The sequence below is a fragment of the Mycteria americana genome, chromosome 2, assembly GCF_035582795.1.
Source record: "Mycteria americana isolate JAX WOST 10 ecotype Jacksonville Zoo and Gardens chromosome 2, USCA_MyAme_1.0, whole genome shotgun sequence".
In the NCBI taxonomy this organism is placed as follows: domain Eukaryota; kingdom Metazoa; phylum Chordata; class Aves; order Ciconiiformes; family Ciconiidae; genus Mycteria; species Mycteria americana.
The window spans coordinates 31558039-31570250 of NC_134366.1; the positions used below are offsets into that span (position 1 = coordinate 31558039).

General features: G+C 41.4%; 1 protein-coding gene across 1 annotated transcript in view; it reads left to right on the forward strand.

Annotated features, from left to right (window-relative positions):
- The window catches only part of SCIN (scinderin), a 54528-nt gene that overhangs the window by 29755 nt on the left and 12561 nt on the right, over positions 1-12212 (forward strand). Inside the window, exons 5-6 of the mRNA XM_075495540.1 lie at positions 5948-6040; positions 8739-8871. Coding sequence (XP_075351655.1) covers positions 5948-6040; positions 8739-8871 — 226 coding nt within the window. The remainder of the gene's footprint in view (positions 1-5947; positions 6041-8738; positions 8872-12212) is intronic.

Consider the following 12212-nt stretch of genomic DNA (forward strand, 5'->3'; position numbering starts at 1 on the left):
AAAAGTGCTATGAGCAACTGATGTGTTTTGCTATTTTATAGCAAGCCGAATGCATACAGATCAGGTTTAGACCTTAGCATCAGAAAGTCCTTTTGATAAATTACATGGTAAAACAAACAAACAAAATTAACAATGTGCCAGAACTGTTTGTTAGCATAAAACATTCTTTTGTGTCCGCTTCTCAGTACATTATGGCTGTTTCCATCTCATTTTCAGTCTCTGTTCAGGCAGGTGGGAGGTCTTCTGCTCAAGGTGAGCATGTAATGAGATCTGTTGTTGCTGGAATTGCTAGTGAGAGGCAATTTCAGGCAGAAATCCTGCTAGCTACCTGGGTGCAGTTTACTGAAGGGATTTTTTTTCCTGTTGGTAGTATAATTTTTTCTAAGACCATGAGTGTTTGCTCAGATTGATGGAAAGAGTTCCAGATTACAATAACCAGTGAAATAAGCATATTTGGCTATTCATAATCTGACCAATGTCAGAAGTCGGTTTTGTCTGGACCAGAATATCCTCTGCAGTGGTTGTGCTCTGGCAGGAGAACGACTAGGCCAAAATGATTAGAAATGAAACTATAGCCAGTTACTTTAGCAGCGAAGCCCTAAAGCCACCTTTGCCTGATGATCCTCTGGGCACATGTCTGCACTGGTACCCAGGGTCAGCCAGGTGGTTACTAGCCTGCATCATGTTCATCCATTCCTCCCTCTGCTGGATTTTTTCCTTTTACTGGCTACCAGAGTAGATATTTGAGGCAATATTTATTTCAGAGAGACATTCCTTGTAACATTCTTCTCTGCTTTGAAGGTTAATAAAAATCTAAGCCTTTATCTACCAATGAGTTCACGCTGTGCCTGTAGTTCAGACCTATTGTCCTGCACGGAGGATTTATTCTCTGTCACAGCCTACATGTGTACCTTGAGTTTGCAGGAGCAGGATATACTTGCTTATGTCAGAGCGTGCAAGAGAGTAAATGATGAGCTACTAATCCTGATTGTTTTCCAAAAGTATTAAGTAATAAATGTCAGGCCCACAAGACAGCTTTAAGCTATGTAAATGTTTTGCTTTTCTTTCTGTTGCTAGCATATAAAGAAGGGAATTTGAGTGTTTTTGAGATCTGACACTTGGGATCACAGCCACAACAAATAGTTCAGTTTCAGACCCAGAAACCTAACCCAAACTGTGTATAGTAAGAAGAAACACAAACACAGTGCTAGCGTACACAAGTTAAACTGTACAAAACTGGTTTTCTCTCTTAATTAACCTTTATCTGACGGGTTCTTCAAGTATTGTTTTCCTAGTTGGATTTTCAGCCTCACCGAGCTCTTTAAACTTCTTGCTCCCATTAAATCAATATCAACTATTTTATGATGCAGAGCTGGCTTCTCCAGTTATGAAGACAATGTTTGCTAAAATTCTTCTTTTGATGAGTTTATCTTAAGTTATTTACTTTGTCACATTCCTACAAATGAGAAACCTTTTGTCTGTGACTTCTTCTATTCTTTTTTAAGGACAACAGAGTGGAATTTCACTTGTCAGTAAAAGCTTTGGCTCCATATTTTGCACTTCTCTGAGGGGGTGCAGATATTTACAGAGAAGAGCTCATGCACATGAGGATATGAAAGGGGATTACGGTTTTGCAGGCAGGATAAGCTACGTTACATTTACCACAAGATGAGAGTGAACTTGGGCAGTTGTTTCAGAGGAACTGATGTTCTGTTGGTTTCCGCTATGATATTCTTGCACTAACCTAAGAGCGTCAACACAAAGGTTTAACAGAACTTAGAACCCCAAAACTTTTAAAATGAATGCAGATTGACTTCCTGTTATACCCCCCGTAGACAAGTTCTAAAGGTGTGAAGGTAACGAATACTTTTGCTAAAACAATGCTAACTCAGCAATCTGATGCTCTCATTCAGAGGCAAGCTGGCATTAGGCTATAGCCATGTAAAGCAAGGTAGGCTGTGCTGTAGCCAGCTATGGGCATGTCTTAGTCTGAAATAGCTGTGAAGCAGATTAAGCCTCGAGTGGTTAAACAGCTTCACATATACCGTGAAGTTAGAGTGTGTACGCTGGAGGTCACTGCAGAATAGCGGCACTACGCCTGTGTGCACCTTCGCTGAGGCCAGAGTTGCTCATGCTAGTTTCTTCAGGACTCTGATAAGCCTGCATACAAGAAGCGATGGTGGGGAGAGGATAAGCATCATTCTGTGGTGGAGCAACAGAGAGCGAGGGGTGGTTTGACACCTCAGTCCATCAGCAGCAGATAAGGTCAAGTGATATGAAGAGTCTCTGTGGTTTGGAAATCAGCAGCTGCAAAGAAAGAAGCTAAGCCCAAAGAATCAAGAAGCTGGGGCATGGGTATGCTTTCAGGGCCCCTAATTGTTTCTTCACATTATTTCTGCTGCAGTAAATAATAATAATAATAATAATAATAATAATAATAATAATAATAATAATAATAATAATTATTTTAAAAGTGGTTTCAAAAGCTGTGTGTGCACCTGTTTATTTATGAGAGGTATGGTTTGAAGTTGCCAATATGGTTGGATGTCTGGGGAAAAGTGTGGCTAGGCTGTTTTGCGTCCCCAAGATAGCATTCCTATTTTCAGGTGTGTAGGGTGGATTTGTGGGTCTGAATTCTTGGCAGGTTTGCGAGTCAGGGTCTCAAACCTCAGAGCAGCCGAGGAGAGCCACCCTAGGGCTGTCAGTACACTGGGTCGTAAGACGTAAAGACCCAGTGGAGCAGCCTGACTGTCTGTATAGGGAGAATCATATGAGCAAGGTCCTGTGTACGTAGCTGCCGCAGGATCTGTGTGAAACTGAGTATATGTAGATAAGAATCAGAAGACTCAATGTCCTTTAAACTGTCTGTTGGTTTAAGTCATTTTATTGGGGAACCTTGCTGAAAAGCTTTGGGAGCCTTTGACTATAGTCTCAGCTGGCATGATTTATTTTTAATGCATCAATGAGAATTATCTGTATAAAGCGTGAGGTGCCCTGGAGAGCTGCAACTCAGCCAGCCATATGCTTAGGTAATGCTACAACCCAATTCCAGCATAGCAGTTAGCTGTTGTTCAATACACACTTCGTAATCTTATTGATAAAATTATCAGTTGTCATAACATTCAGGCATATGTGTGGCTGCGCGTGGACTCAGCCCTAGCACAGGAGTTTGCCTTAGAAGGGGGAAAGACAGCTTCTCTGGAAGGCATTTCTTTGGGACAGAACTTAACATTTTTTTCAGCATAAATTGCTTTCTGTTTAAGCACAGAATTTTTCCTTCCATGATCTGTCTCATCCTCCAGTCTATAAGACAAACTGGCTGAAATTAATGCATGTTGGGAATGACATAAGTTGTTCCTAGCAATACAGAAGTGCACTGACTATATATATTTCATACTGTATCACTTCATATATTGAGTATATATAGTGCATGCTGCATCTCTTCACAATTGGTGTCTTCACATGCCTTAGGTAATTTTAACCTTGTATCATCTTCTGGTTTTGATACCAACACACAGGGGTATACATAGCCATTAGTGATTCAACTCAAGGCTTATTCTAATGGCTGCACAGCCCTCCACACAAGTCCGGGATTTTCTTATCTGGTAGGAGGAGCAGCACATCTTGTCCCTTCTTAACAAGGGTCACCAAAATGCCAGGATCATGCCAAATGCCAAAATGCCAGGACCAAAATGCAACTGCGACTCAGAACGCAGGAGAAGGGAGCACCCTCAAGACCCTTCTCCATTTATTTTTGGGCTTCTCTGAGAAACTGCAGAATTACAAAAATGAGTAATGTTCCTTTTCTGCTCACCTATGCTGAAGCACAGGGCTAGCTTTGGCCCTAGAAGCTACTCTGCAAGCTGCTGTTTAGGGAATTGTGAATGGATTTCCCCAGAACCAGAACGTCTCTGCCCGTTCCAGGGCAGTTCATCTCATACCTCTAACTGCACCTGCGCAAAGGAGGTTTTGACCCCCCTCTCTGTGCCAAACACCAACAGGCACTATTTAGCCTTGTTTAAAAATATTCAGAGTGACACTTGCATAGTTTTCAAAGACACTTGGGCAAGCAGAAAATTTTAAGAGCAGGTTTTTTTATATCACTTTAAGCGACTTACAACAAAGCTGTAAAATAATTGTCGTGCCACAGATATTCTATATGCATGGCAAGGGAAAACGCTGACTTTAACTGTATCAGGAATCACAACTGTTGTGTATTTTTTTTTGTGTATTTTTTTCTGGAAATACCTAATTAAGCAGAGAACTAGTGAGCATGGACTTCTGGAAGTTTTATTAACAGGACTCTTTTACCCTCTTAATTGTTACTGAAAATCAAATGTTATAAAACCCTGAAACCTATTCAGTGTCTGTTCAGGTAAAGATGCATGCCTGTTATTTGGCAATTTTCTGACCCTTGCATTACAAAGACAACATTATTCTTGGTGCTCTACGGCTTGTGTGTAGGCTGCTGGTTAGTGTGAAAATCTAGGAAGGGAAACATTTTCAGATATGTGCTGATATGCCACATATGCCCACAGTTTCTAGCCGTTCACCAGCATGGTGGCACTCTGCTATGAACATGTAGCCCTACTTGACCTATACATTAGTAAATCTGCACCCATGTAGCATAAATTCAGGAAATGTTGACCGATAGCTACTGAAGAGGTACTGGTAACATCTTTCTTAAACACTCAGGGTGTTACTTTCTTGTCTTCAACGACTCAGAAGTAAAATATTTTAGCTTAAACTGCAGCAATCACACTTAACAAGGCTTTTTTTTTTTTTTTTCCCCTATTTTACTGGCTTTACCAGGTCAGGAAACTCCACAGATGGCAGATTTATATTAAATATTTAGGCTATATTGGTTTTTTTCCAAATTCTTTGCAGCTGTATGCTTTGTCAGGCTTCCCTGTTATCAAATATTTACAGTGTTTTTGCGTGTTACTCCATGTTATATGCAAATGCATGGTGTCAGTAGGAAGGCTGGCACTGCCCTTGTACTTGATGTTAATATTTAGTTACTCAGACGTATCAATTACTACTACCTTCACTCTGGGACATAACTTCATAGAAATCCATAATATTCTGAATGTAATATTTGGATCTGGTCATATATGAATCATTACAGAAAGATCATTAAGAAAGAGTAACTAGGATCTAATGACTACCTGACCATAATTTAGTCTTGATGAACCTCTGTAAATTTCTTGTAGTGATAGTTGTTATAACATTACCCATGGTGTAAAACTACTATGATGTAAAACAACCACAGTGTTAAAATTGATATCCTGGTGGTGGAGCAAGAAAATGTTTTTCTCGCCCCATAAATTTTTCTTCAAGACGTTAGCTAATGTTTCCCCCTTAAAGTGGGATTAAAAATCTGTAATTTTTAAGATTTTTGAACTCATAATCTGATATTTTATATTGTCAATTGAAATATTTTAAAAGATAATTTCAACTCATATATTGCACTTTGTCAGCTTTAATTTTAGTATTGTTAAACATTTTAAGAGTAATATAATTCCAAAAATTGTAAGACTTGCTTGCCGACAGTTTAGAAGTTACTGGGAGGAAAAGGGAAAGACAGACATACAAACACACACATAGAATAGGATCACATAAACCTTTCTATCCTGTGTATTTGTGTGTGTATGTATCCTTTGCAGCTTTTCTCTATGTATCATTTCCTATCCTAGTCTATAGACAACCTGCAAGTTGGCCTGCAGGAGAGACAGCATGTAGATCTAAAGCTGCTGGAGATCTGACACAGTTATTTAAAATTATCCATGTGCTTGTGAACAAGTCACCCATGAGTTTGGATTTGGACTGGATTATATGTAAAGATGATCCCGATTAATCGGTTACTGGGACAACACGTTACGGTGTTTAGGTATTTATACTGCAGCACTTATTCTCCCTCTGAATTTGTTATTCCTTTGTTGTACAGGTTTTAGGGAGCAAGCCAGCGCTTCCCGAGTGTGGTGATGATGATGATGAGCTGGCTGATATTACAAACAGGAGAAGCGCTAAACTATATATGGTAAGTTATTTATTTAGTTATTTATTTAAGTTAGGTACACTCAACAGTATTCATGCATTCATTCATCCTTCATATATGGAGTTCTGGCTTCAGTTACAGAACTGCAGTTGTGGTAGTTGATTTGCAGCCAATGGATAAGTTTCTCAACGGATGTCAATCAAGACAGCCCAGGTAGTTGGAGGGAAAAAAATGGATTACAGTCCTGTTTACTCAGGAAACAAGTTAAGCGTGGCCTATGAACCACTCAGTGCAGGTCAAAGAAGAATTAACTGGTCTTAAATCAAACTATATTTCCTGTCTTCTTGATTTTAACAGTGAGAGTTTTAGTAGTCATATATGATTTAGTTATTCTTAGCAGAGAGATGGACAGTTATGTTATATTTTATATATAAATCCAAAGGAATTTGAATGCAAAACTCCTTTCTTTTGCAATGGTCTTTTCCTCCTTCCTCACCTGCCATAGCTTAATACTGACTAGGACAGTGCCACTGCCAGAAAAATTACTTATAAACAAAATAGATTAAATATTTACTCCATTTAAATCAGTAGGAATTGTATGATTACATTGAGTAAACTTATGATTTTTTCCTCGCATCATGATAGACTTGCTGCTCTTTCCTAGAAGAGGCATGGAATTTATTCTTTGAACTAACAATACAGTATCTTACCTATATACAAGGCTACACAACTATTTCTTCTTCTTTTTCTGAAAAAACCCTGAACTATTTCCAGGCCTGTATTTTCCCTCTTTTTTTTTTTCCACAGCTCCCCCTTCTTTCATATTCTCCCACTTGAGAAAAGAAGTGAGAAATTGTTTGGAAAAGGGGGATGTTTTTAATGAAATCTAGAAAAGACTTTATCCTCCCGCCTCCCAATAGAAAAAGATTATTTTCTCCTGAAGACTGCAAGAAGAGTGTTTTTTTTACAAGCTCTCATTAGCATTGAGACCTGGACCTTTATCTTCAGCACTTTGTGCTCTGGTTCATGCAATGAGGTTGCCTTGTGTGACAGAAAAGAATCTTTCAGTGGCATACAATGTACTTTCTTCCCTTCCCTATAGTCGCTTAACAAGAAGGGTTTGGTCAACAAGTGGCACCACTCTGACAGCACTAAGTGCTGCTGGATCCCCATGTGTGTGACCTTTTAGATGCCATCTACACTAGCTTCGAAGCTGCTGTGAAGTGTGAGAGAGGGTGAGTCACTCCCTCCGCAGCTTCTGCACCCCACAGACCACAGCAGGATGGAGCCACATCTCTCTCTGCCTATTACGTGATTCTTCCCCTACCCATATGTGTGGCTGGGGCTTACAAGAAGCCTGTATGTACAAATTGTTGTCACAAGCCCATTTTTAGTCCTTGTTGTCTATGTGCTGTATTTAGTTCCCATTAATCATTCCATTCTTGCCAAAAAATCTGGCACATATTTATCTATATAGCAGGATTTTAGGAAAAAAAAAAAAAAGAAAGAAGAAAAAGAAGGCCTGCATGCATGATAAGGACCATTCTAATAAGACAATGCTAGAGAAGAGAAAAGTGCTTGCAGTGAATTTTGGAATCCTAATAACTCTCAGGAAATTCTGTGGATATCTAATAAATTCCTTTAAGTACAGGAGTCCTGCTAACAGAGCTCTGTTAGCTAAATTTAAATGTGCTGCAATATAACAGTGAGCGTCAAAGTCAGGAAACAGGTCTACGGTGAGCCCTCGCAGTAGATATAATAGTTGATTTTTATTTGTTGTATGCAGTGGTAATTTCTGTCTTGTGCTTCCATAATATACAATATAAGATATAATGGTGTATTTAAAATTACAATAGTAATAACTTGTAATAAAATTACAAGTTACTAATTTTACTAATATTATATTAATATTATGTTTACTATTAGATTTTTAATATTAATTTAATTTAATTTTAATATTTTATTATCTTTAATATTATATTTACTAATATTATATAATATTACTAATGTTATTAGTAATAAAATTACAATAGTAATAACTTATAATTACAATAGTAATAACAAATAGTAATAACGTAATATTACAATAGTAATAACTCCTTTCAGTAGTAATAACTGGTCTTTTCAGCCATGCAGGAGTGAATTTTAAAAGGTTTTAAAGGTCTACATGAACTTACAGTGGTGGTAGAGGTTAGAAAGCAGATTCTGCAACAGGTCTTATATTACAGTTTCCAGTTAAAGAACTGTAGGTTATAAATGTAGGTATTTCACTTGTTAATATCAGTGTAGGACTATTTTATTATAATTTCAAATGCTCTTGTTCAGCATGTACGTGTACCTTTGGCTTCAGTGAGGGTTGCTTGGTAGCAGATGACACCTAGGGACTCCACCAGTTCAGCTGAGCATATAGGAGGGGCTCAAGAAAATACGGATTTTTAACTGTGAGTTGTTCACTGAATGAGCAGTTGAACTGAAAGTGGAAGAGAAATGGATTTATTTTAAGTTGTGAGACAGGGATCCAACAAACTCATTAAAATTAACACTACATCTCCCTCTGTTGGATGTAAAATGAAATGCAACAACAACAAAAATCGTTAGCCTATCTTTCCAGCAGCACACAAATTTCATACAGACATTTATATAGGAATGGCAACTGATTTTTATAGTAATTTTGGGAGCAGAAATTAGTTTTGTTATAAAAGCCAGAGTTGATATAAATTTGAAATGATTGCTTTCTTAGGTGTCAGACGCAAGTGGATCCATGAAGGTGTCCGTGGTGGCAGAGGAAAACCCCTTCTCCATGGCTATGCTTTTGTCTGAGGAGTGCTTCATTTTGGACAATGGTGCTGCAAGGAAGATCTTTGTGTGGAAAGGTAAGAGATCACTTCTGTTGCAAGTGCAGAAGCTACACAGACATATTTCAGCTGTTGACACAATACCCTCGGGACACTAGCAAGAATTTAATACTGGCTGGACACAGTACACTGCACACGGTTCTTCCTTCGTGCAGTCAGCGGACAGGGATTGCTCACTTGGGTAAGGGCCTCAAGACAGTCTTAACTAAGGATCTCCTGGCTATTTTTGAGGTATCTGTAAGCTTGGGTGCTTAAATGGCACCAAGTAGTATTACACTTATCCAAGTGGCAATTACAAAGCAAACATAAAGAATGCTACAAGTTCTGTATAGTGTCATCAAATCCCTATCTTCTGGGACAAAATCTGGACACTGAAGGTTTGAAAAAGGTTTGAAGGGGATGTAACCGGGCTCACTAGAGAGGAGCCTAAGGGTGGCACGCCAATGTTGGGAGTGAAAGCAACAGCCCAGCTCAAGTGCATCTACACCAATGCACGCAGCATGGGCAACAAATAGGAGGAGCTGGAAGCCATTGTGCAGCAGGATAGCTATGACTTAGTTGCCATCACAGAAAAGTGGTGGGATGACTCTCATGACTGGAGTGCTGCAATGGATGGCTATGAGCTCTTCAGAAGGGACAGGCAAGGAAGGAGAGGCAGTGGGGTGGCTCTGTATGTCAGGGAGTGTTTCGATTGTGTAGAACTCGGCTATTATGACGATAAGGTCGAGTGCTTATGGGTAAGGATGAGGGGGAAGGCCAACAAGGCAGATATCCTGCTGGGTGTCTGTTATAGACCACCCAACCAAGATGAAGAGGCAGATGGAACATTCTATAAGCAGCTGGTAGGAGTCTCACAATCGCTCGCCCTTGTTCTTGTGGGGGACTTCAACTTACCAGACGTCTGCTGGAAATCCAACACAGCAGAGAGGAAACAGTCTAGGAGGTTCCTGGAATGTGTGGAAGATAACTTCCTGACACAGCTGGTAGGTGAGCCTACCAGGGGAGGTGCCTTGCTTGACCTGCTGTTTACAAACAGAGAAGGACTGGTGGGAGATGTGGTGGCTGGAGGCCGTCTTGGGCTTAGCAACCATGATATGATAGATTTCTCGATTCGTGGCGAAGTAAGGAGGGGATGAGCAAAACCACTACCGTGGACTTCCGGAGGGCAGACTTTGGCCTGTTCAGGACACTGGTTGAGAGAGTCCCTTGGGAGACAGTCCTGAAGGGCAAAGGGGTCCAGGAAGGCTGGGCATTCTTTAAGAAGGGAGTCTTAAAGGCGCAGGAGCAGGCTGTCCCCATGTGCCATAAGACAAACCGGCAGGGAAGATGACCGGCCTGGCTGAACAGGGAGCTTTTGCTGGGACTCAGGAAAAAGAGGAGAGTTTACCACTTTTGGAAGAAGGGGCAGGCCACTCAAGAAGAATACAGGGATCTTGTCAAGTCATGCAGAGGGAAAATTAGAAAAGCAAAAGTCCAGCTAGAACTCAATCTGGCCACTGTTGTAAGAGATAATAAAAAATGTTTTTACAAATACATTAACAACAGAAAGAGAGCCAAGGAGAACCTCCCTCCTTTATTGGATGGGGGGGGGGAACATTGCCACCAAGGATGAGGAAAAGGCTGAGGTACTTAATGCCTTCTTTGCCTCTGTCTTTAATAGTCAGACCAGTTATCCCCAGGGTATTCAGCCCCCTGAGCCAGAAGACAGGGCTGGAGAGCAGAATAAACCCCCCATAATTGAGGAGGAAGCAGTTAACGACCTGCTACACCACCTGGACATTCACAAGTCTCTGGGGCCAGATGGGATCCACCCAAGAGTACTGAGGGAGCTGGCAGAGCAGCTTGCCAAGCCACTCTCCTCATTTATCAGCAGTCCTGGTTAACAGGGGAGGTCCCAGATGACTGGAGGCTTGCCAGTGTGATGCCCATGTACAAGAAGGGTCAGAAGGAGGATCTGGGGAACTACAGGCCTGTCAGCCTGACCTCGGTATTGGGGAAAATTGTGGAGTGGTTCATCTCGAGCTCAACAGGCATGTGCAGGCCAACCAGGGGATCAGGCTCAACCAGCATGGGTTCATGAAAGGCAGGTCCTGCTTGACCAACCTGATCTCCTTCTACGACCAGGTGACCCGCCTAATGGAGGAGGGAAAGGCTGTAGATGTTATCGACCTGGACTTTAGTAAAGCCTTTGGCACTGTCTCCCACTGCATTCTCCTAGAGAAGCTGGTGGCTCATGGCTTAGGCGGGTGTGCTCTTTGCTGGGTAAAAAACTGGCTGGATGGCCGAGCCCAGAGAGTTGTGGTGAACGGAATTAAATCCAGTTGGTGGCCGGTCACAAGCGGTGTTCCCCAAGGCTCAGTTTTGGGGCCAGTTCTGTTTAATATATTTATCAATGATCTGGATGAGGGGATTGAGTTCACCCTCAGTAAGTTTGCAGATGACACCAAGTTGTGCGGGAGTGTTGATCTGCTTGAGGGTAGGAAGGCTCTGCAGAGGGATCTGGACAGGCTGGATCAATGGGCTGGGGTCAGTTGTATGAGGTTTAACAAGGCTAAGTGCTGGGTCCTGCACTTGGGTCACAACAACCCCATGCAATGCTACAGGCTTGGGGGAGAGTGGCTGGAAAGCTGCCTGGCTGAAAAAGACCTGGGGGTGTTGGTTGACAGCTGCCTGAATATGAGCCAGCAGTGTGCCCAGGTGGCCAAGAAAGACAATACCATCCTGGCTTATATCAGGAATAGTGTGGCCAGCAGGAAGAGATCGTGCCCCTGTGCTCAGCACTGGTGAGGCCACACCTCGAATACTGTGTTCAGTTTTGGGCCCCTCACTACAAGAGAGACATTGAGGTGCTGGAGCGTGTCCAGAGAAGGGCAACGAAGCTGGTGAAGGGTCTAGAGCATAAGTCTTATGAGGAGCAGCTGAGGGAACTGGGGTTGTTTAGTCTGGCCTCAAGTTGCATCAGGAGAGGTTTAGATTGGATATTAGGAAAAATTTCTTTACGGAAAGGGTGGTCAAGCATTGGAACAGGCTGTCCAGAGAGGTGGTGGAGTCACCATCCCTGGAGGAGTTCAAAAAACATGTAGATGTGGCACTTTAGGACATGGTTTAGTAGCCATGGAGGTGTTGGGTTGATGGTTGGACTAGATGATCCTAGAGGTCTTTTCCAACCTTAATGATTTTATGAAAATGGGTAGATATTGTATTTCCATACATTGCTCCACAGAGGTGTGAAATTGAAAGGTGAGTGTCCCAGGTGTCAACTAAAAGCACAAGCTTGCAAATACTTTGATGCTTCTTTTTTCCTTGTGAATATTTCTCTGTGGTATCATCAATGCTTGTAGGAGTGTCTGCAATTGCTT